This window comes from Salvelinus alpinus, chromosome 38 (genome assembly GCF_045679555.1).
Source record: "Salvelinus alpinus chromosome 38, SLU_Salpinus.1, whole genome shotgun sequence".
In the NCBI taxonomy this organism is placed as follows: Eukaryota; Metazoa; Chordata; class Actinopteri; order Salmoniformes; family Salmonidae; genus Salvelinus; species Salvelinus alpinus.
In genome coordinates, this window is record NC_092123.1 from 9,879,677 (window position 1) to 9,905,706 (window position 26,030).

General features: G+C 42.5%; 1 protein-coding gene and 1 long non-coding RNA gene across 2 annotated transcripts; one reads left to right on the forward strand and one right to left on the reverse strand.

Annotated features, from left to right (window-relative positions):
* The first annotated feature begins 9,031 nt into the window (after nucleotides 1-9,031).
* On the forward strand, nucleotides 9,032-25,070 carry LOC139566283 (uncharacterized). The gene is made up of 2 exons (XR_011673078.1): nucleotides 9,032-9,301; nucleotides 24,804-25,070. It is a non-coding gene; the product is annotated as an uncharacterized lncRNA (long non-coding RNA).
* On the reverse strand, nucleotides 15,089-19,510 carry gja8b (gap junction protein alpha 8 paralog b). The gene is made up of 2 exons (XM_071387511.1): nucleotides 19,393-19,510; nucleotides 15,089-18,990 (listed from the first exon to the last, which is right to left on the reverse strand). Exon 2 carries the CDS (start codon nucleotides 18,973-18,975, stop codon nucleotides 17,827-17,829), a length of 1,149 nt encoding a protein of 382 aa, XP_071243612.1. The 5' UTR covers nucleotides 18,976-18,990; nucleotides 19,393-19,510; the 3' UTR covers nucleotides 15,089-17,826.
* Nucleotides 25,071-26,030: the final 960 nt, after the last annotated feature.

Below are 26,030 nucleotides of genomic sequence, written 5' to 3' on the forward strand. Positions count from 1 at the left end.
GTTCCCTGTTGTCTTGAACTCACTGAAGTCTGAGATTTCCCAGATCTGAGTTTCCAGTTGTTTTGAGCAGAAGTCATGCTGGATTGACAGCATGGCCAATGTTGAATGTTTTTCCTTTTAAGCTTGGAAAAGAGACCACACACCCAAATGAATAAATCCAGAGAATGCCAGACTTTGATGACAAAATTTTCCCAAGAAGGACTGCTGCGCCACCTTCCTGTTCAAGTGAGCACAGCACAACAAGGTGAGTCCAAAAATGTATTGTATGCTGCTGCATAAATTATGTAAAATGCCAGGGAGATATGTATACTGAAGCTAAGAAAGTAATACGATGTGTATGTTGTGTAGTAAGCTGTTAGTAGCATCGGCGTAATCATTTGGTACATTTTCCCCTCATAATTTAGCCTACTTTTCTGACTTGGTGGTGCACATGCAGTGGTGGGAAAAGTACTCAATTGTCATACTTGAGTAAAAGTAAAGATACCTTAATAGAAAATGACTCAAGTGAAAGTGAAAGTCACCCAGTAAAATACTACTTGAGTAAAAGTCTAAAAGTATTTGGTTTAAAAAATATTCCAAAAGTAAATGTAATTGCTAAAATGTACTTACGTGTCAAAAGTAAAAGTATGAACCATTTCAAATTCCTTATAGTAAGCAAACCGGACGGCACAATTGTATTATTTTCTATTGATGGATAGCCAGGGACACACTCCAACACTCAGACATCATTTACAAACAAAACATTTGTGTTTAGTGAGTGTACAGATCAGAGGCAGTAGGGATCACCAGGGATGTTCTCTTGATAAGTGTTTGAATTGGACAATTTTCCTGTCAATATGTAACGGGTACTTTTGGGTGTCAGGGAAAATGTATGGAGAAAAAAGTACACCATTTTGTTTTGGAATGTAGTGAAGTAAAAGTAGGCAAAAATATAAATAGTAAAGTACAGATACCCCCAAAAAATACTTAAGTCGTACTTTAAAGTATTTTTACTTAAGTACTTTACACCACTGTGTACATGTAGCCTATAGCCTGTTTCAGAGAAATGTAATCATTGAATATTGTAAGAGCTTTAATTGTCTGCTTATATGTCCCCTTTATTTATCCTACGGTTCTGACCTGGTGTACAGGGAGAATACTGTAAGAACGGCCCATGTTCTGAATTCTGTCACTGTACATTTCAAAAGTGCTGAACAAATAGTTATATTGACTACGTCCTAGCTCGCTCATTAATGTCTTAATTGAAATTACGGATTGCCTCTTATCCGCTCGTCATCTCCTTATGCCATAGTTTGTACATCTCAATTGTCAGTAGAAACCAGATTTGTTTAAGCAAGTCAGCCATATCTGTCATGTTGTCTTTGATCATGTCTTGTCCCTGTGCTTCCCTCTGCTGGTCTTATTAGGTTCTTTCTCTTTCTCTCTCTCTATCGTTCCGTTCATGCTCCCAGCTGTTTCTCATTCTCCCTACGACCTCATTTACTCTTTCACACCTGTCCCCTATTTTGCCCTCTGATTAGAGTCCCTATTTCTCCCTCTGTTTTCCGCTCCTGTCCTTGTCGGATTCTTGTTTGATGTTTGCAGTTTCTGTGTCCTTGTTCCGCCCTGTCGTGTTCTTTTGCCTTCTTCAGATGCTGCGTGTGAGCAGGTGTCTATGTCAGCTACGGTCTGTGCCTTCCTGTAGCGACCTGCAGTCTGTGGTCGCGTCTCCAGTCGTTCCTCTCTATTGACGAGAGGATTTCAGTTTCCTGTTTTGGATTACCATTGATTTATATCCAGGAGAATCATTATTTGTTTTATACTGGAATAAAGACTCTGTTACTATTACGTCGCTTTTGGGTCCTCATTCATCTGCATAACAGAAGAATCCGACCAAGATGGACCCAGCGACTACGGATTCTCTCAACACTGCCGTCAAGTTCCAGGGAGCAATGCTCGGCAGACACGAGCAGGAATTGTCTGCTGCTCGTCATGCCGTTGAGACCCTGGCCACTCAGGTCTCCGACCTGTCAGGACAGTTTCAGAGTCTTCGTCTCGTGCCACCAGCTACTTCCTGGTCTTCCGAGTCTCCGGAACCTAGGGTTAATAACCCACCATGTTACTCTGGGCAGCCCACTGAGTGTCGCTCCTTTCTCACCCAGTGTGATATTGTGTTCTCTCTCCAGCCCAACACATACTCAAGAGAGAGAGCTCGGATCGCTTACGTCATATCACTCCTTACTGGTCGGGCTCGGGAGTGGGGCACAGCTATCTGGGAGGCTAGGGCTGAGTGTTCTAACGTTTATCAGAACTTTAGAGAGGAGATGATACGGGTTTTTGATCGTTCAGTTTTTGGGAAGGAGGCTTCCAGGGCCCTGGCTTCCCTATGTCAAGGTGATCGATCCATAACGGATTACTCTATAGAGTTTCGCACTCTGGCTGCATCCAGTGACTGGAACGAGCCGGCGTTGCTCGCTCGTTTTCTGGAGGGACTCCACGCTGAGGTTAAGGATGAGATTCTCTCCCGGGAGGTTCCTTCCAGCGTGGACTCTTTGATTGCACTCGCCATCCGCATAGAACGACGGGTAGATCTTCGTCACCGAGCTCGTGAAAGAGAGCTCGCGTTAACGGTGTTTCCCCTCTCCGCATCTCAACCATCTCCTCCCACCGGCTCAGAGACTGAGCCCATGCAGCTGGGAGGTATTCGCATCTCGACTAAGGAGAGGGAACGGAGAATCACCAACCGCCTTTGCCTCTATTGCGGTTCTGCTGGACATTTTGTCATGTCATGTCCAGTAAAAGCCAGAGCTCATCAGTAAGCGGAGGGCTACTGGTGAGCGCTACTACTCAGGTCTCTCCATCAAGATCCTGTACTACCTTGTCGGTCCATCTACGCTGGACCGGTTCGGCTGCTTCCTGCAGTGCCTTGATAGACTCAGGGGCTGAGGGTTGTTTTATGGACGAAGCATGGGCTCGGAAACATGACATTCCCCTCAGACAGTTAGGGAAGCCCACGCCCATGTTCGCCTTAGATGGTAGTCTTCTCCCCAGTATCAGATGTGAGACACTACCTTTAACCCTCACAGTATCTGGTAACCACAGTGAGACCATTTCCTTTTTGATTTTTCGTTCACCTTTTACACCTGTTGTTTTGGGTCATCCCTGGCTAGTATGTCATAATCCTTCTATTAATTGGTCTAGTAATTCTATTCTATCCTGGAACGTTTCTTGTCATGTGAAGTGTTTAATGTCTGCTATCCCTCCTGTGTCTTCTGTCCCCTCTACTCAGGAGGAACCTGGTGATTTGACAGGAGTGCCGGAGGAATATCATGATCTGCGCACGGTCTTCAGTCGGTCCAGAGCCAGCTCCCTTCCTCCTCACCGGTCGTATGATTGTTGTATTGATCTCCTTCCGGGGACCACTCCCCCTCGGGGTAGACTATACTCTCTGTCGGCTCCCGAACGTAAGGCTCTCGAGGATTATCTGTCTGTTTCTCTCGACGCCGGTACCGTGGTGCCTTCTTCCTCTCCCGCCGGAGCGGGATTTTTCTTTGTTAAGAAGAAGGACGGTACTCTGCGCCCCTGCGTGGATTATCGAGGGCTGAATGACATAACGGTTAAGAATCGTTATCCGCTTCCCCTTATGTCGTCAGCCTTCGAGATTTTGCAGGGAGCCAGGTGCTTTACTAAGTTGGACCTTCGTAACGCTTACCATCTCGTACGCATCAGAGAGGGGGACGAGTGGAAAACGGCGTTTAACACTCCGTTAGGGCATTTTGAATACCGGGTTCTGCCGTTCGGTCTCGCTAATGCTCCAGCTGTCTTTCAGGCATTAGTTAATGATGTACTGAGAGACATGCTGAACATTTTTGTTTTCGTTTACCTTGACGATATCCTGATTTTTTCACCGTCACTCGAGATTCATGTTCAGCACGTTCGACGTGTACTCCAGCGCCTTTTAGAGAATTGTCTCTACGTGAAGGCTGAGAAGTGCGCCTTTCATGTCTCCTCTGTCACTTTTCTCGGTTCTGTTATTTCCGCTGAAGGCATTCAGATGGATCCCGCTAAGGTCCAGGCTGTCAGCGATTGGCCCGTCCCTAAGTCACGTGTCGAGTTGCAGCGTTTTCTCGGTTTCGCTAATTTCTATCGGCGTTTCATTCATAATTTCGGTCAAGTGGCTGCCCCTCTCACCGCTCTGACTTCTGTCAAGACTTGCTTTAAGTGGTCCGGTTCCGCCCAGGGAGCTTTTGATCTCCTCAAGAAGCGTTTTACATCCGCTCCTATCCTTGTTACTCCTGACGTCACTAAACAATTCATTGTCGAGGTTGACGCTTCAGAGGTGGGCGTGGGAGCCATTCTGTCTCAGCGCTTCCAGTCTGACGATAAGGTCCATCCTTGCGCTTACTTTTCTCATCGCCTGTCGCCATCGGAACGCAACTATGATGTGGGTAACCGCGAACTGCTCGCCATCCGCTTAGCCATAGGCGAATGGCGACAGTGGTTGGAGGGGGCGACCGTCCCTTTTGTCGTTTGGACTGACCATAAGAACCTTGAGTACATCCGTTCGGCCAAACGACTTAATGCACGTCAAGCTCGTTGGTCGTTGTTTTTCGCTCGTTTCGAGTTCGTGATTTCCTATCGTCCGGGAAATAAGAACACCAAGCCTGATGCCTTATCCCGTCTCTTTAGTTCTTCTGTGGCTTCTACCGACCCCGAGGGGATTCTCCCTGAAGGGCGTGTTGTCGGGTTGACTGTCTGGGGAATTGAGAGACAGGTAAAGCAAGCACTCACTCACACTGCGTCGCCGCGCGCTTGTCCTAGTAACCTTCTGTTCGTTCCTGTCTCTACTCGTCTGGCTGTTCTTCAGTGGGCTCACTCTGCCAAGTTAGCTGGCCACCCCGGCGTTCGGGGTACGCTTGCTTCTATTCGCCAGCGGTTTTGGTGGCCTACTCAGGAGCGGGACACGCGTCGTTTCGTGGCTGCTTGTTCGGACTGCGCGCAGACTAAGTCAGGTAACTCTCCTCCTGCCGGTCGTCTCAGACCGCTTCCCATTCCTTCTCGACCATGGTCTCACATCGCCTTAGACTTTATTACCGGTCTGCCTTCGTCTGCGGGGAAGACTGTGATTCTTACGGTTATCGATAGGTTCTCTAAGGCGGCACATTTCATTCCCCTCGCTAAGCTTCCTTCCGCTAAGGAGACGGCACAAATCATCATTGAGAATGTGTTCAGAATTCATGGCCTCCCGTTAGACGCCGTTTCAGACAGAGGTCCGCAATTCACGTCACAGTTTTGGAGGGAGTTCTGTCGTTTGATTGGTGCTTCCGTCAGTCTCTCTTCCGGGTTTCATCCCCAGTCTAACGGTCAAGCAGAAAGGGCCAATCAGTCGATTGGTCGCATTTTACGCAGCCTTTCGTTTCGAAACCCTGCGTCTTGGGCAGAACAGCTCCCCTGGGCTGAGTACGCTCACAACTCGCTTCCTTCGTCTGCTACCGGGCTGTCCCCGTTTCAGAGTAGTCTTGGCTACCAGCCTCCTCTGTTCTCGTCCCAGCTCGCCGAGTCCAGCGTTCCCTCCGCTCAGGCTTTTGTCCAACGTTGTGAGCGCACCTGGAGGAGGGTCAGGTCTGCACTTTGCCGTTACAGGGCGCAGACTGTGAGAGCCGCCAATAAACGTAGGATTAAGAGTCCTAGGTATTGTCGCGGTCAGAGAGTGTGGCTTTCCACTCGTAACCTTCCTCTTACGACAGCTTCTCGCAAGTTGACTCCGCGGTTCATTGGTCCGTTCCGTGTCTCTCAGGTCGTCAATCCTGTCGCTGTGCGACTGCTTCTTCCGCGACATCTTCGTCGCGTCCACCCTGTCTTCCATGTCTCTTGTGTCAAGCCTTTTCTTCGCGCCCCCGTTCGTCTTCCCTCCCCCCCCCCCGTCCTTGTCGAGGGCGCTCCTATTTACAAGGTACGGAAGATCATGGACATGCGTTCTCGGGGACGTGGTCACCAGTACTTAGTGGATTGGGAGGGTTACGGTCCTGAGGAGAGGAGTTGGGTTCCATCTCGGGACGTGCTGGACCGTTCGTTGATCGATGATTTCCTTCGTTGCCGCCAGGGTTCCTCCTCGAGTGCGCCAGGAGGCGCTCGGTGAGTGGGGGGGTACTGTCATGTTGTCTTTGATCATGTCTTGTCCCTGTGCTTCCCTCTGCTGGTCTTATTAGGTTCTTTCTCTTTCTCTCTCTCTATCGTTCCGTTCATGCTCCCAGCTGTTTCTCATTCTCCCTACGACCTCATTTACTCTTTCACACCTGTCCCCTATTTTGCCCTCTGATTAGAGTCCCTATTTCTCCCTCTGTTTTCCGCTCCTGTCCTTGTCGGATTCTTGTTTGATGTTTGCAGTTTCTGTGTCCTTGTTCCGCCCTGTCGTGTTCTTTTGCCTTCTTCAGATGCTGCGTGTGAGCAGGTGTCTATGTCAGCTACGGTCTGTGCCTTCCTGTAGCGACCTGCAGTCTGTGGTCGCGTCTCCAGTCGTTCCTCTCTATTGACGAGAGGATTTCAGTTTCCTGTTTTGGATTACCATTGATTTATATCCAGGAGAATCATTATTTGTTTTATACTGGAATAAAGACTCTGTTACTATTACGTCGCTTTTGGGTCCTCATTCATCTGCATAACAATATCAGCTATATATTTTTTAAAGGCAGTGAATGAGGCTTAATGAACTGTTTCGGTGCCAGACAAGGTTCCGCTGATAGCCAGGTGTAGCAGTGGTAAGATGTTAGGACTGCTGTTGGGACTCTACTGTTGGGACAGCTTTATGTAGGCCCTAACAGTTTGTGGGCACTGTTTGTCACCGTTATAGTGCAATGAATGTATTGTTTAGTGTTGTGGAGTGGCTTTGCTGGCATGCATAAAAAAATGTAATGATAGAATTTGCTCCACCAAGATTTAGATGCTAAAATCGGCACTGATTACCGGATAGCCAGGGGCATACTCCAACACACAGACATCATTCAGAAACAAAGCATTTGTGTATCCGCCAGATCAGAGGCAATAGAGATGACCAGAGACGTTCTTGATAAGTGCGTGAATTGGACCATTTTCCTGTCCTGCTAAACATTCAAAATGTCACGAATACTTTTGGGTGTCAGGGAAAATTCATGGAGTAATGTTGATGTTTCAACGTCACAATATACTGTATGCTTCCCTAAATTTTTTCAACTGGTAAAGGTGGAACTTTAGATGAGTCTTGTGAGGCCTGTGGGCGTCCTAGAGCAAAAAAACAAACATGTACGTGTTCGTGAGAGTCACCTTGCTGTAACTGCAGGCAACAGGATTATGGAATGTCTTGCCCTTTTGATTATGGAGTGTGGTGCTGTCTGAAGTTGATGGAGTATTTTGCCATTTTAATGATGTTGTTTATGGCACAGTCTGTGAGAGGTTTACATAAAGGTGTTGCCATAAGGTGGACCTTAGACAACATTCCAATAACAGGCTATAGCGAACCAGTTTAGAAACGACTGTATATAAAGTGATCAGGAAAGTACATGTGAAATTTACCATGCACATTTACGGATTAATACTTCAATTTGCTATTTTATTTTTTTATTCTCAAATCAGAGGAATTATATTTGACTAATTAGTATTTTACTCATTCCTCTGTCTTTAAAGATCGAAGTGACTAAATATCTATTTGCTCTTTATTCATGTATTACACATGTATCATTCACTTAATTAGGTTTAAAGAGAATGATTCATCAGTAATTGTTGTGAATTACTTGCTCAAATCTACCGGACTGCTCTACCGAGTACCGGACTGCAGTCAAACTGCAGTGTTTCCAGGTTAGAGGTCATTCCCTGCTCCCTGTGCTGGTAATGGTCAGGCATGCACAAGTAGATTGAGTTGATCTTCTCTTTGTAGCTTCGGTGTCCTCTTTCTACTCTCCTCTGCACACCAGAGACCTGAGAACACACAACAACAGAGGCTACATATCATCACACACTTTATGTTAAACAGACACATGTTTTTTCACGTCATCATCAAACAGGGGATATAGCACACGTATACAGATAGGATCATATTTTGATTACCCCGTTTTTGCAGGAAATGTCAGCAGGTTGACATAAAGTGCAGTCAACTTAACTCTAAGGGCAACAATTATCTGATTGGTTTAGGGCAGAACAAATCTGATTGGTTTCTAAAATCACAGAAATTTCCTACACAGAAGGAAATTTAAACATGTAGTTTATATGAGGTTGAAAAAGTTTATTTCCACTTTAAAATGGCAGACTTGATTAGCACTAACTAAAAATGTAACCAACAAAATGTCCATGAATTATAATGCACACAGTAATTCATATTTCCTGTTACTGCAGGATTATTTTCCCGCTATGAGAAACGGGTTAAATTAAGATCCTACACCTGTAGTAGCTTTTGCAGGATAAACATAATTTGGCAATTTAATTTTAACACCTATCAATTATTAAGTAAATAGATCAGTTAGCTACCTCGGGCTGGTGTTTTACCACATCCTGTTGACACATAGTCCTACAAAACAAACAGAGAGCATCAGCGCTGTCTCACACACACACATACACACACACACAATAATTCAGCCCTGGCATTCTATCCACACCTGCCCACATCGCTGTGCGCGCCATCAACTTAAATCATGAGTAATCATCTTAGAAAAGTCATTCATAGGGCTTTAATAGGAAGTATGATAAATAGACTATTGAGGTATTCAATAAATTAGTTGTTTCATCTAACACGTCTAAGCAGGAATGCATGATTCAAGATAATTTGATGTGTAACCTAATCTAGTGATCAGAGCCCCCAGAAAACGTGTGGCGAGACAACATTTACCCCAGTACTTTCAATCTAATGTGGCGTCGCCACACCACTTTCAAAGCAGCAGCACCGAACGTGTTTACCAGAGATATTCATTAGTTCATTTCATAGACAAGCATAGAAAAACGTTTTGCAATGGAAAAGAAAGCAGGCGTTTCAGCCCGTTTGTGTCTGCTTTGTCTTAGTAAATGCAAAGCTCCCCCCTGATTTCACACGGTAACCCCCACACTTGCTGCAACAGGTGGATTCACTTGTCAGTCACTTGTAACTCCTAGCTACAGCCTACAGAGCCTCATCAACCACTCTTCTCAACAACTCTGACTCTGCACTTGGTTTCTTTCCTTACTCACGCTACTCTCCGGTCTGTGGAATCCTGGTGGAATCTGACTTTGTAGCTGTGTTATCTAGTGGTGACCCTCCTCTCCTGTCTGCCTGGTTGCCTGCCTCATACGAGAGCGAACACAAATGTCCATGGAAAACAAGGTATGTGTTAACAAAAGCAGTTAATAAAAGCAGTTTAGTCAATTTAGTTCTCTAAAACTATCTAGAATGATTCAATCTATAGCTAGCTAACAAAACTACACTGATGTTAGCTTGTTGGTGATTATTCACGAATTAAGCAGAGCCAGAAAGGAAACCTGAGTGCCCCACCTCAGCCGACGCGTCAGCTGAGATGGTACCAATTATAAGCTAGTACCAATCACGTCTACCTTATTTGACGGTTTAATTAAACTGACGGTGTCCGCTCACTCATTCTGCTGCTGCTTGCTGCGCTAAAGTCTTCTTGGGTATGACGCTACAAGCTTGGCATACCTGTATTTGGGGACTTTTCCCATTCTTCTCTGCAGATCCTCTCAAGATCTGTCAGGTTGAATGGGGAGCGTCGCTGAACAGTTATTTTCAGGTCTCTCCAGAGATGTTCGATCGGGTTCAAGTCCAGGCTTTGACTGGGCCACTCAAGGACATTCAGAGACTTGTCTCAAAGCCACTCCAGCATTGACTTGGTTGTGTGCTTAGGGTCGTTGACCTGTTGGAAGGTGAACCTTCGCCCAGTCTGTAGTCCTGAGCGCTCTGTAGCATGTTTTCATCAAGGATCTCTCGGTACTTTGCTCCGTTTATATTTCTCTCGATCCTGACTAGTCTCCCAGTCCCTGTCGCTGAAAAGCATTCCCACAGCATGATGCTGCCATCACCATGCTTGATCGTAGGAATGGTGCCAGATTTCCTCCAGACGGGACGCTTGGCATTCAGGCCAAAGAGTTCAATCTTGGTTTCATCAGACCAGAGAAAAAAGCCATGTGCCTTTTACTGAAGAGTGGCTTCTGTCTGGCCACTCTACCATAAAGGTCTGATTGGTGGAGTGCTGCAGAGAAGTTAGTCCTTATGGAAGGTTCTCCACAGAGGAACTCTGGAGCACTGTCAGAGTGACCAATGGGTTCTTGGTCATCTCCCTGAACAAGGCCCTTCTCTACCGATTGCTCAGTTTGGCCGGGCGGCCAGCTCTAGAAGGTGTCTTGGTGGTTCCAACGTTCTTCCATTTAAGAATGATGGAGGACATTGTGTTCTTGGGGACCTTCAATGCTTCAGACATTTTTTGGTACCCTTCTCCAGATCTGTTCCTTGACACAATCCTATCTCTGAGCTCTATGGACAATTCCTTCGACCTCATGGCTTGGTTTTTGCTCCGGCATGTACTGTCAACTGTGGGACCTTACATAGACAGGTGTGTGCCTTTCCAAATGATGTCCAATCAATTGAATTTACCCGAGAGCTCAATTTGAGTCATAGAGTCTGAATACTTACGTAAATAAGATATTTATGTTTTTTAAACCTGTTTTCGCTTTGTCATTATGGGGTATTGTGTGTAGATTGATGAGGATTTTTGTTCATTTAATACATTTAAGAATACGGCTGTAACGTAACAAAATGTGGAAAATTCAAGGGGTCTGACTACTTTCCGAATGCATTGTATATCGCCTTAATAAATTGTTAAAGATATTACAACACTGAACAAAAATATAAACGCAACATGCAACGATTTCAAAGATTTGACTGAATTACAGTTCATAATATGAAATCAGTCAATTGATATAAATTCATTAGGCCCTAATCTACGGATTTCACATGACTGGGAATACAGATATGCATCTGTTGGTCACAGATACCTTAAAAAAAATTCGGGGCATGAATCAGAAAATCAGTCAGTATCTGGTGTGACCACCATTTGCCTCATGCAGCGTGACACATCTCCTTCGCATAGAGTTGATCAGGCTGTTGATTGTGGCCTGTGGAATGTTGTCCCACTCCTCTTCAATGGCTGTGCGAAGTTGCTGGATATTGGCAGGAACTAGAACACGCTATCGTACACGTCAATCCAGAGCGTCCCAAACTTGCTCAATTGGTGACATGTCTAGTGAGTGGAAGAACTGGGACATTTTAAGCTTCCAGGAATTGTGTACAACTATTTGCGACATGGGGCCATGCATTATCATGTTAAAACATGAGGTGATGGCGGTGGATGAATGGCACGAAAATGGGCCTCAGGATCTCGTCACGGTATATCTGTGCATTCAAATTGCCATTGATAAAATGCAATTGTGTTTGTTGTCCGTAGCTTATGCCTGCCCATACCATAACCCCACTGCCACCATGGGGCTCTCTGTTCACAATGTTGACATCAGCAAACCGCTCGCCCACATGACACCATCTGCCCGGTGCTCATCGAAGATGAGTCAGGTCACCTGCAGTCAGGTCAAGACCCTGGTGAGGACGACAACCACGCAGTTGAGCTTCCCTGAGACGGTTTCTGACAATTTGTGCAGAAATTCTACGGTTGTCCCAGTTTCATCAGCTGTTCAGGTGGCTGGTCTCAGACGATCCCACAGGTGACAAAGTCGGATGTCAAGGGCCTGGGCTGGCATGGTTACATATGGTCTGGAGTTGTGAGGCTGGTTGAACGTACTGCCAATTCGCTAAAACGACATTGGAGGCGGCTTATGATAGAGAAATTAACATTCAATTCTCTGCCAACAGCTCTGGTGGGCATTCCAAAAAATGATACATCTGTGGCATTGTGTTGTGTGACAACTGCATATTTTAGAGTGATGATTTATTGTCCCCAGCACAAGGTGCACCTGTGTAATGATCATACTGTTTAATCAGCTTCTTCATATGCTATAACTGTCAAGTTGATGGATTATCTTGGCAAAGGAGAAATGCTCACTAACAGAGATGTAAACAAATTTGTGCACACAATTTTAGAGAAATAAGCTTTTTGTGCACATGCGTACATTTCGGGGATATTTTATTTCAGCTCGTGAAACATGGGACCAACACTTTACATGTTGTGTTTATATTTTTGTTCAGGACCATGGCATTTTCTTTCTGAACCGTTTGTGGCACAAATTATTTTACTTTTAGATTTGTGTGTATTGTTGTGAATTGTTAGATACTACTGCACTGTTGGAGCTAGGAACACAAGCATTTCGCTACACCCGCAATAACATCTGCTAAATATGTGTATGTGACCAATAAAATGTGATTTGAATTTCATGGCTTAAAAGTAAAAAAGCTACAAATTCTTTCCACAAAACAGTCTACACCACAATATGAACCCATTTGTCCAACCATAATATACCAAACAAAAATAGAAACACAACATGTAAAGTGTTGGTCCCATGTTTCGTGAGCCTGTGTTGTGATTCTCACACTGTTCAAACCCCACAATTGAATTAAAAGCTTGTGAAGCTCTCTTAACCTATAGATCACACAATTGCAAAAAAAATAATCTGAAATAAATACTATTATAAAAAAATATTTTTGAATTTCTGTGCACCACGCTGAGTTCACAAAAAATTATCTGAAAGGAAACAAGTGTGAAAACACCCTTAATGACAAAGGACGAAGAACATAGACCAATAGGAAAGAAGCAAAGCGTCTAAACATAAAAAATATGGCCTGGTGGGTGATAACAACGGAGTGCAATATAAAGGGGAAGTAATCAGGGAGGTGATGAAATCCAGGTGTACCTAATGAGGTCAGGTGTGCGTAAGGATGGGTTGCCAGGACCGGTAGTTAGTAGACCCGCGACGTCGAGCACTGGAGAGGGGGAGCGGGAGTGGACGTGACAAGAGACACCAAAGACCTAAACTCAATTGGTTTTAGATGTGTATGTCATTTGGACTGGAAGCTATTGAAAATGTGATATGTAAGTGAATTGATAACCACAGCTGTATAGGATAAATATTTGTAGAAAATCAAAGGGGAGGAATACAAAATCAATAAAAGGTGTACCTTTGATAAGAGAGGTCAAGGAACCCACCACACTTGTCTGTAGATCTGTAGCTCATATGCACAGAGAGCTATTTGACCCATCACAGGAAATATTTGTGTCAAATCAGTGAAATGAAAAATGGCAATTCTAATGGGTGTAGCCTATTATGGACGGGGGAAGTCAGAGACCTAACCTCAAGTGGTTTCAGATGTATATGTCATGTGGATAGGAAGCTATTGAACATCCGATCTGTATGTGAATTAATATCCAAATCTGTAATAGGAAAAATATTTGTAGAGAATCAAAGGGGAGGAATAAAAAAAAAGTGCACCTTTGATAAGAGAGTTGAAGGAACCCACAGCCCTTGTCTGTAGATCTGTATCTCATCTGGATTGAAAGGTATTCAAAATTAGGCCTATCAGAAGAAATATGCCTATACAATCAGGGAAGTGGTGAACTGGAATTTTGATGAATGTAGCATGGATGAGGGGGGTCAGTGACTTCACAGCATGTGGTTGTACATTTCCATTTCACCTGGATAGGGAGCTTTTGAAAAGTATCCTTGTGAATGGGTCAAATATAGTACCCTTAGTAGTTAGAGGTAACTAATAAAAATGTTGGGCCCGTCAGCGGCTGGTGTGTAATCTTCATGGGAATGTAAAACATAAACATTTTTGCGTACATGCAGTCACATGTATTGCACTTTAACGATGGTCCCTAAACCACCTGAAAACAGCGCAATGCCTCCTTCAATTAACTCCTGTTAAAGATTCACTATTCAGAAATTCCTCCGCCATTTCATGGTTGCTAAAATTCAAATTGTTCGCCTAATTTCAGTTTGTGACAAAACAAGGAACTATAGTGTGGAGAATCATTGTACCATCTAAACCGCTGTGAAATATATTTTCCATAACCAAAAATATTGTATTTCCAGTTGTTTGAAGCTGGTGTACAAAAACCTTAAGTAAAAAACGCAACAAAACGAAACATCTCTCTCATCATCCTAGGACCTTGAGGAGCGAATTGAGAAAATCTAAAGTACTTTTTTTTTTACTGTGGTGGAAGTAAACCATCTGGCGCGAGCAATGCGATTTCATTGGGGCAGTTCCCCCTCATAGCAAATAGCTGGCAAAACAATCGAAGCAATGTTCGCATGACCTATGCGCCCACGGAGCTGGCAGCCAGTAACCAGGTTTCCATCCAACCTTTTTATGCCAGTAAAGTACATGTCAGATAAAAAATGTCATAACAGTCCTGATGGAAACAGAAGATTTGTCAGTAAACTTTCCAAATGTCCGAGACACACAGAGACACTGAGGCTGCATTTACAAAGGTAGCCGAATTCACATATTTTTTTCCCACTAATTGGTATTTTGACCAATCCCATCAGACCTTTTCACATCAGATCTTTTTCAGAGCTGTTCTCGATTTGTCAAAAGACCAATTAGTGAGGAAAAAAATCTGAATTGGGCTGCTTGTGTAAATGCAGCCACACACACACACACACACACACACTGGTAGTAAATGGTAGGAATTCCAATAAAACATAAGCTATTGTGCTACCTTAGAGTTTGAAGCACACTATGCTCTATGCCCAGCCATCATGTTGCTTGCTATGACTACACTACTACAACAATCTAAGCTTGTCAAGAGTTTTCTGCTGCTGTAATGAGACATATTGTCTTTTCACATGTATAGTAACATGCTTCTCAATACAAGCTTTTTGTGGAGTATATTTGGCCTACAGTAACAACCAAAAATGTGTTGCATTATCACAGTATTTGACAAGCAAACACTCAGAGTACCATCGAATCTGTGAAATGTAAGGGTTTAGGTCAGGTGAAATGTTTTACACACCGATACAATTGATGAAAGTCATGGCCTTTTATACTTGCAAATTACAATACCTACTGTGTGTGTGTGTGTGTGTGTGTGTGTGTGTGTGTGTGTGTAACCCAAGTCTGTATGTGTGATGCAGAAAAGACAAGGAGGCGGCACCTCTTGACCACACCTGACCTTTTATTGGCCTTGTTCACAGTTTCAAAATATGATACTTGCACACAACTATGAGCAAATAGGACTACAAGTTAGTAAAACGTTTATTTATTTTTCTAAGACTAAGAATACTTATTTTCATTGTAAAAACGGAATAAAAGAATGACTTTGATACCGCTAGGACACTGAACCCTACGTTGAGGTTTGAAGTCGCACGGCCCTCGTCTGTCTCTTGATTATTGGAAATGTACACAGCTTAATAAGAAACTAATATTCCTCTGATATTTCCTACTGATATTCCCAATATTACCTAAGATCTCAGATATTACCTACTGACATTCAGATGAGCAGGGCAGCAAGGCAGACTACTTTCAGCATGGCTAAATGTTTAACTGGATACATTACCAATCTCATGAATTCGTTTTGGATTTCATTTTTAAATCCAAATGAACAGTACCTCATCTGGAGCAGGCCTCAGAAGTGAATGGCTGCCCTGTTCACATTACACACATATCTGAGCTTTGGGCTAAGTTGATAACCGTGCAGCTTGTAGCGTCTTGTCTAGGACAGGGGGTTGAGGGGCCACTGCACTATACTGAGATGGTTTGCGTTTGTTGGTTGAACAAGGCTCAATACTCCCCCCTCCGTGGAAGCATTACTTTCCCAACTATATCAGCACTCAGAAATGTTTGCTTTACCTCCTCTGGCTGGTGATTGTGCTAAACGCCTCTCATTATTTGTTGCAATGTGTTGATGGCGATACTGATTGCTGAATCATTCGGCCTCCGGTGAAATGATAGGACTTAGTCGGAATGAAAGCACCATTGAAATGTTCATCAGAGAGAAATCAGTGTTCGAATCAGTCTTAAAAGGCACATTATCTGGAGCGTGGTGTACTCTGGTCTGGGTCCTGTTCATTTGGGCACACAACGGAACACGTTTTAAAATGTTTTTGCCAAAGCAAACGAAAACAAACCAGTTACAGTACTTCCTTTCTGTTTGTCTGTTTTTGTCCGTTTGGTGCCTATTCAACACAACCCTGGTGTTTTTCTAAAGTAGGGTGATGGGTAACACATATGCCAGACTTTGAGGAAGGAAGATAGGAGGGGGATTCTATTTCTCTAAACTGTATGTTTGAATAACCTAAAATAGAATTGGGATTTATTTCAAATGAACAACAGTAGAGCAGTTCCCAGAGCAACAATGTCTTAACCACTAAACCGTTTTAAATAGCATTTTTTGTAAAATAACGAAAATAGATATAAAAGCGGCAAAACTAACATGGAATCAATTGACGCCCATAAAAACATTACAGACATTCCATTTAGACACACAGTTCAACCTCCAATTTCACAATATGATGTTTCAACGTCACAATATAGAAAGGCTCAGACAGACTGAAGACAAGTATCAGGAAGTATATCCTTGAGGCACTTACAGTAATAAATGTTTCCGTAGTTGAAAAGCAAGGTTGATTTTAAGGCCCGTAAATTGTTTCACTTCAGCATTTAGGTTCTGCCACTGTCCAGTTAGCAGAATTAGTGTCAATGGGTTTCTGATATGTACAGTTTTCATTTGTAGCACAAATCAATCAACTGGATAACGAATACAATTTAAAAGATGACCTCTTCGTCATATATTTGTACATATGAACATCGGTAAAGCAAGATGGCATATTGCCTGACAATATGACTCTTGGTTGATCTGTGTCCACACCTGACCCGACATGATAGACGTTAGTGTGTTGACCACTGTGTAAATGAATTCATTGCGAGGCCCTTAGTCTGACATTTCCTTACAGTTTTGAAATATACATTGCGAACTGAGCACTTTGGCTACACTGCTTATGGTTGTAACATTTCACGAGATGGAATCAAAAAGTCGTTTTCTTTCGAACTTTGTCAAGGAAGGCCTGTTTTGTGGATATGAGTTATTTATTTGTTTCTCTCTTGTTCAACAATACTTTGTGCTGATAGGGCAAGATCTTTATCATCATGGCGGAAGAAAGTATTTGGCCCAGGCTAGCTTCCATGGTTCCCATAGTTATCAATAAAATATGTTTATCAAGGTTTTTTGATACATGTTGTGGATTAAAAACGTAAATACCAAGATTGATGTCAATTTTAATTTAACCAGTGGTCCTTTCTTTTTTAGTTTTTTTTATGTTGTTTGCAATTCTATGAGAATGTGATGTTTCACCTCACAGATAATTTTTTTTATCAATCTAATAGGCATTATACAGCTTTCTACACATACTGTAGGTCTATTAGGCGAAATAAATTACTTGTATATGTTTGAGTAGATGAGGTGAAATGATTGTAATACATACACACACGCTCAAGTGTAACCCTGACAGTACTGCAAACATAACTTGCTCAATAGAAATATAACATTTAACATCAAGCTAAATGGCTAGTCAAAAAATGTAAACATCGGAGGCGTTTGATCATTTTTGGTTATAACTCTTGATAGAAAATATGTGAATTAAAAAACAGCACATTTTTGTTAAATAATAACCTCCTCTTGTACGATACAAATCCTGCTGAAAATTACCTTTTTTCTTTTGGTTACCTTTTAAATAGATTGATAAAAACAGTACAAAAAATGCTGTCTTATAAAATACAAGTTTATCTTTCTTTTAAAACTAAAGGCTCCTTGCACATTGCACAGCATTTTAAACTCTTTTTACCGAATAACAAGCAGATGTTAACTTCCCTGCTTTTTCACATTGATTTCACTTTCATACTGTCAAATCGTCTGACCTTGCCCTGCTGCTGGCTTTGCTTAAACTGCTGAGTGGTCTGGTGTCTGCTATCGTGTCGGTAGCCTCCACGTCGGGGTCCGCGGGGCCCTCGTCCTCGCCGCTTTCCGGTAGGACCCTCACCTCCGCCCCAGTGGTCTGGACGTAGGAAGGCAAAGACTCGTCGTACACTTTAGAGACGTTCTCACTTTCCGCCTGGTAAGGTACGGGCAGCCTGCCTGCCTCCATGCCCACCTCTGTTAAGGGGAAGAAGTGCGATGTGGGCTTGTCCTCCTCCAGCTGCCGGTAGCCCTTGGCCTTCTGGATGGACGACACGGCCATGGAGTGCAGGCTCTTTTCCTCAGGGGGGCTCTGGCTTTCGCCGTCCTGACCGCCCTGGGTCTGGGGCGCCGGCTTGCGGAACACGAAGCGGATCTTCTTCAGGCCCAGGTGGCTGATCTCCACGAAGTTGAGGAAGAGCGAGACACATGCCACAGCCAACATGAAGATGATGAAGACAGTCTTCTCGGTGGGGCGCGACACGAAGCAGTCCACGGTGTTGGGGCAGGGCCAGCGGCTGCACTGGTACAGCGGCAGGATGCGGAAGCCGTACAGGAAGTACTGGCCCACCACGAATCCCACCTCGAATAGCGTCTTGAAGATGATGTGGCAGATGTAGGTCCTCAGCAGGGTGCCCTCCAGCCTGAACTTCTTGCTGCCCTTGGTGCTGGTCTCCTTGGTGGTGCGCACACTGCCCTGGTCAGGCGCTAGCGGCAGCCTCTCCTCACTCAGCTCCTGCTGGCGGTTCAACTCAGCCTCCTCGCGCTCCTTGCGCTTCTCCTCCATGTGGACATAGTGCACAGCGTGGCCCACGTACACCAGCGAGGGTGTAGACACAAAGATGATCTGGAGAACCCACAGACGGATGTGCGAGATGGGGAAAGCCTCGTCGTAGCACACGTTCTCGCAACCAGGCTGCTGGGTGTTGCACACGTAATCCGACTGCTCGTCGCCCCACACAAACTCAGCGGCTGTGCCCAGGATGAGGATCCGGAAGATGAAGAGCACTGTGAGCCACACCCTCCCAATCACCGTCGAGTGTTCATTTACTTCCTCTAATATGTTTCCCAAGAAGCTCCAGTCACCCATGATCAACGATCAGCGCTACATATTGAGGGTTGGAGAAGAGAAAAGCAAGTTATAAATCGATCTGACGACAAAGAAATCCTTGTGTTGCATCCACAACTCTCCTTTGTCGATCCCCATATAACAATCAAAAATGTTCTTTATAGCTAGCTACATTGCTGCTAGCTAACTACAGCAATGATGAGCCACACTCACTCACTCTTGGTCAAATCCAGAGAGCGCAAACACAAAATCGCTGCATGCCTCTTTGCCTCGCTCCAAATGACTAAAACCAACAGTCCAAAAGCACATTTTAGCTACAAACACCATAGCAATAAACACCTTAACTCTCTAAACTCTATATAAATAATCAATCCCAGGATAAATTATTCCAGAAACACGCATATAATATTGGTGAAAGTTAACAAATGGGCAACTTGCCACAGTGAGAGCTCCAGTGTAGTTGTGTTCCCCTTCTCTTGGCACCCAATGGTGTGAAGTGAACTTTTTTCCTCTCTCTTTCCCACCTAAGGCCCCTAGTCCTTGTCGCACCACTGAGCAGAAGTGAATGAATCGAGTCTGATGGTTGGTTTTTAGTTTGCTGCAATATTTAAGCTGGGAGCCAGACAGCCTTTATTCGCCGGGCGACGTGTGGTGACGCAGAAAACAATGGGATCACCCAACACAAATGGGAATGTATGGGACACCGCAGTTGGGAATGATACCAACTCATGTAGTGTACAATATACATGGTGTGTCCTATTGAATGGTTTTATATTAGGCAGGGGAAGGAGGACAGGCAAGGCACATCCTAATGAGCCTGCTGCTGACAATAAAGCTGTTTACTGACTTGGTTAGAAAGAGAGATATATCAACTGATGTAGATTGTTTATTGGTGAATTAGACGTTTCATGTTGAATGTACTGTGATCAGCAATAAATAATATACTGTACACTGTTCTAAAATGTGTGTGATTTTTTTGAGAAAGTTTACATTTTGTTGGTATTGATCAACAATGTTGATTGTAAGGTCAGGTCATCCTTGTTTCTGTGGGCGATTGTATAAATGCCTAGGAGTGTATGATCTAACCAAAAAACAGGACTTTGGTTTGCTCATAATCAAAATAAATATTGGTAACACTTTATTTAAAACATCCAGGTATGAAGCTTTTCAAATTTTGTTTTTGGATTTTACTATGTCAAAAAGGTCAGGCGTTGGTTTGGTCAGCTGTGACCCACAAAAATGTAGAGATGTGGGAAACATATACTATGACAACGATATTCTTCTACCGTCTAAACAGTTTATCTTATGATGTTCCCAGGAAACTGTAAGCAGGCCAAATGTTATAAAGAGACAAAAGACTTAACAATTATTTGCTAATGTTAATTTATTTGCAATTTGTCTTCCAACCATTTCCACTACATCTGTGTATATGGATGTTCATCAAGATATCGTACACTCAATGGCTAAACGTGTCCCTCAAAGACAACAATTAACTTTACAGCAGCTATTTCAGATGTACAGACATCTCGGTAGAAATTTGCACATTTTCGCCTAAAATGACATACCCAAATCTAACTGCCTGTAGCTCAGGACCTGAAGCAAGGATATGCATATTCTTGATACCATTTGAAAGGAAACACTTTGACGTTTTTGGAAATGTGAAATGAATGTAGGAGAATATAGCACATTAGATCTGGTAAAAAATAATACAAAGGAAAAACCAAACCTTTTTTCTACTTTTTTTGTACCATCATTTTTTAAATGCAAGAGAATAATGTAATGTAATAATGTATTATTCCTGCCCAGACGCAATTTAGATTTTGGCCCCTAGGTGGCAGCATTGTATGTGCAAAGTTTTAGACTGATCCAATGAACCATTGCATTTCAGTTCCACATTTTGAATCAAGACTGCCCAAATGTGCCTAATTGGTTTATTAATAACTTTTCAAGTTCATAACTGTGCACTCTCCTCAAGCAATAGCATGGTATTATTTCACTGTAATAGCTACTGTAAATTGGACAGTGCAGTTAGATTAACAAGAATTTCTGCCACTATCCGATATGTCTATGTCCTGGGAAATGTTCTTGTTACTTACAACCTCATGATAATCGTATTAGCCTACGTTAGCTCAACCGTCCCGCGGGGGACCCACCGATCCTGTAGAGGTGTTAACCTAACAAGACCATGGTTTGTTATCCAAATACAGTTACTATGTAATGTAGTAAAATGGCATCAGAGCTGGAAAGCGCTAAATTACCTATTTCCGTTGTTACCATGTTATTGCAAATGTATTCTGCGCCATAGAATGCTACCGATATTTCTGTATTGCTATTATTGTATTTGTCTATGAATTCTTTTTATTGCATCTTTATTTTATTTGTATATTTAGCTTGGCCCCAGTGTTTAAATGTACACAAACTACCACATTATCTGATGTTATTGTCTGCAATGTTTAGTCGTACTCAAACAAAAAATAAGACATAAGATTGTACATGTGGGCTACCTAATGTGTTAGATATGGGGTTAACACTTTGGTGTACAGGGGTGTAATGCATATGAGTGCATCATAATGCATAAGCCTTGTAATAAGTACCTTTGAACTGCTTATGATGTGTTAGTATCGTCTTATAATGTAACCGGAGCTAATATCGGTCATTTTGAAACAGTTGAAAAATTGACACATAGAAAGATGTATCATATTATTAATTGATATAATATTATAACAAGTAATAACACATACCTCCATGCCTTAACCTTTACGGGACGGTTGAGCTAACGTGCGCTAATGTGATTAGCATGACAGTTGTAAGTAACAGCAAACTTTCCTGGACATAGACATGTCTTATATGTGCAGAAAGCTTAAATGGTTGTTAATCTAACTGCACTGTCCAATTTACAGTAGCTATTACAGTGAAAAAAGACCATGCTATTGTTTGAGGAGAGTGCACAACAACAAAAAACGTTTACTGGTTTGATACATTGACCTCCGAAGGTCAATAATATACTTGCATTCAGTAATGTTGCTCTGATTTGTCATCCTGGGGGTTCCAGAGATAAAATATAGCGTAGTTTTATTTGATAAAATCAATTTTTCAATTCAAATGTAGGAACTGGGTTCTACAGTTTGAACCCCTGCTGTCTCTGGCTCCACACCCACCCCGCCCGGCCATCTAGATGTGTGAAAGTTAGTGTATAAGCTAATGATCCATCATGTATGACATTCCTGGGAGTGTGTTAAATTAAATGTTGTATTACCATATTATTTTTGTATGTTCTCTATAGTTATGTACTTGAAAATGTATCAATTGACCAATCTGAAACTTTGCACACACACTGCTGCCATCTAGTGGCTAAAATCTAAATGCCGCCTAAACTGCAATATTATATGATGGCCTTTCTCCTGCATTTCAAAGATAATGAGAAAAAAAAGGAAAACACATGTTTTTTTGTTTGTATTATCGTTTACCAGATCTAATGTGTTAAATTCTCCTTCATTAACTTCACATTTAAACAAACTTCAAAGTGTTTCCTTTCAAATGCTATAAAGAATATGCATATCCTTGCTTCAGGGCCTGAGCTACAGACAGTTATATTTGGGTATGTCATTTTAGGCAAAAAAAAAAAAAAAGGGTGTTACTAAAGTGTTACTAAAACCGGTTTCAACAGGGCGTGTCCTCAGGGTCATAAATCACAAACCACATCCTCTCTGCTGATTCTATTGGATCCACAACAGGACGTACTTTTTCATCCAATGAGAAAGCAATCTGCAGATGATACCTTCTGTCTCTCATTGGCTGAAGTGCGACAGTGGGCCCTCGGGTATGAGGGGGCTTGCTGATGACCCACTTGTTTTTAAGTAGAATACTGCATATTTTCTTTGCCACAGCTGTAAGTATCAGTTCCATGGATTGCAATATGCCCCCAAAAAGTTCCATCATCCCTCTAGATAGGAAGTTTCATTCCAAAACGCTATATATCAGAAATGTTTTTTTCACTATATAATCATGGCATGGGGTTGTTCAATGATAAACATGTACAGTATAGGTTTACAATATATCACATGATGGTTTCATTTCAGATTGACAAATAATGATGTTTTTTTTGCAAAATGCTATATATCCGCCCCTCAGAGAAATAAGTAGTACTGCTAGGTTTTACACAGTCAAATGTAACAAATAACAAAACTATTTTATAAAGAACTGCACAAATGATACATTTGTGACATCAATATAAAACATTATAATAATAATATTATTCAATACAGTAATACAAGATCTGTATGTAAAACATTTCCATTTGACATTTTGTAATTTAGCAGATGCTCTTATCCAGAGCAACTTACAGTAAATGCATTCCTCTTGAAAAAGCTTGGTGAGACAACCACATATCACAGACAAATATACAGGATATGAATATTCCATTCCAGCTAAACTATTTATATACTGTATAGCGTTTTGCAAAAAAAACACATTTTCATGCACATCTAAAATATATATATTTTAAATCTAAGAATTTGTCATATTTTACATCCACATGAAGGTACCCATAAGCAATCATTTCTAATTAAAAAAAAAACAGAAATGTAAAAAATTGGTGCGTTTTGGAAATAAGCTCTTCATTATATCCCATTTTATCTGAAGTGTTTGATGACTGGAGGTGGAAAGCATGGGTTAGAGTCTTTGAGTGACTATATAACTGGTCCAACTATATGATATTACAGAAGAAAAAGTATAATGCTGTATTTCAAAACATATCAAGTCTAAATGTATTTCGGTGAGAAAAATCGGTTGTGCGAGAACACAGGACAGCCAGCAGTAGTGATGCCCTTCAGCACATTGAGGCTGGGGTCATGGAGGTCATAGCACTAGACTGAGGGAAGAGTCAGACCAGACAGTAGTGGGTCAAGGATGCCTGCTAGTTCTGACCGTGTAGTTTGGTTAATGTTTCATCTCAGGAACAAAATGAAGCTGCCATTTTTTTTTTTACAGCTTTTACATTGTTGTCCCTACATCTTGGGCATCAATAACCAGTTTTCCGCTTACTTTCCCTAAAGTGAATTTGAAAGGGTATCCAGGTACAGAGACACATGTAGGCTAACGGGGCTAGTTCTCCGCGCTGTACTTGTCTGTTAATGGCACTACTTGTTGATATTGCCAGTGCTAACGACCTAAGCCGAATTCAGGGCTGTGAATGGCGCAGGGATTTTGCACAAAAGCATGATGTCATGATGGGGCATGCGGGCTCTATTGAGCAAGGGCGCTGAGGCGTGAGCCCAGATTGTGCCAATGAAGCACCTACTCGTCGCTAAGCGGAGGACTATCCCGCCAACAAAGTTATCTTACGCTTATCTGCCTACACGCCGTCGCGCCACACGTTTCCTGCTCTTGGGGTTGCGATTTAGCTGACGATCCCAGAATGATGCGATGATTTGGGATCGAGAGGATGCAAGGCATTAGGGGAAATGAAGGCCAGAGGGGACTCTCACGCTAGCATGTAGTAGTCATTTGGAGGGGAAGCATGCTAGTGCGAGTGGGTCTGGCTTTCATTGCACCCTTTATGGAAATAGGACAGAGCAGCCATTTAAACAGGCATAACAACGCAGACTAGTGTCTCTCTCTTAGGATATCCCACCTGCATGAATTTATTTAGCAGTACCCAATACCCAAAGCACTGAGGTTATTTCTTAGAGCTATTTCTTGCACTGTAATAATATGGCTATAAGTATTCTTCTTGATCTTTGGGTGCTGCACAGTGGGTCTCTCTGTCTGTCAGTTAGTGAACGTCCCAGTTCCACATTGATTCCCCTCATCTCGTTTTCGTGTCATAATCCCATTAATCTCTATTCCAGGATCAGTCTTTTGATGACACCCAGGCGGGACGCTCTCTTCTCTCTTCATACCAGAGATACCAACCACAATAAGAAGGATTTGTCCGATTCAGCTCACTTACACTGGTGTGTGGGGGGCATAGGGAATGGGAATGGAGCGAATGGATGGAGGGATGGTCCCTCTTTGCTGCCTTCCAGTGGAAAAGCGATGTTATAGTTGGAGTGGGACAAAGCCAGGGCAGCAATGATGCATTGCATGTATAATAAACTGTTATCTCACCCTCTCAACCAAACTTTAATGTGGGTATTTTTTGTTGTTGTTGATGTTAGTTGATGTCATGGAATGCAGTGAAACTAAAATGTGCACATAGACAGTACCAGTCAAAAGTTTGGACACACCTACTCATTCCAAGATTTTTACTATTTTTCACATTGTAGAATAATACTGAAGACATCAAAACTATGAAATAACACATATGGAATCATGTAGTAACCAAAAAAGTGTTAAACAAATCAAAATATATTTTAGATTTCAGATTCTTCAAAGTAGCCACCCTTTGTCTTGATGACAGCTTCGTACACGCTTGGCATTCTCTCAACCAGCTTCATGAGGTAGTCACCTGGAATTAATTTCAATTAACAGGTGTGCCTTGTTAAAAGTTCATCTTTGGAATTTATTTTCTTCTTAATATATTTGAGCCAATCAGTTGTGTTGTGACAAGGTAGGGGTGGTATAGAGAAGATATCCCTATTTGGTAAAAGACCAAGTCCATATTATATCAAGAACAGCTCAAATAAGCAAAGAGAAACGACAGTCCATCATTACTTTAAGACATGAAGGTCAGTCAATCTGGAAATTTCAAGATCTTTGAACATTTCTTCAAGTGCAGTCGCAAAAACCATTAACTTCTTATGGCTGCAGGGGCAGTATTGAGTAGCTTGGATGAAAGGTGCACAGATGTGCCCAGAGTAAACGGCCTGCTCCTCAGTCATAGTTGCTAATATATGCATATTATTAGTAGTATTGGATAGAAAACACTCTGAAGTTTCTAAAACTGTTTGAATTATGTCTGTGAGTATAACAGAACTCATATATGAGAAAAGATTCAAACAGGAAGTGGAAATTCTGAGGCTGGTGGATTTTCAACCAAGCTCCCATTGAAATCCCAGCGAGATATGGATGAGTTTTCACTTCCTACGGCTTCCACTAGATGTCAACAGTCTGTAGAACTTTGTCTGATGACTCTA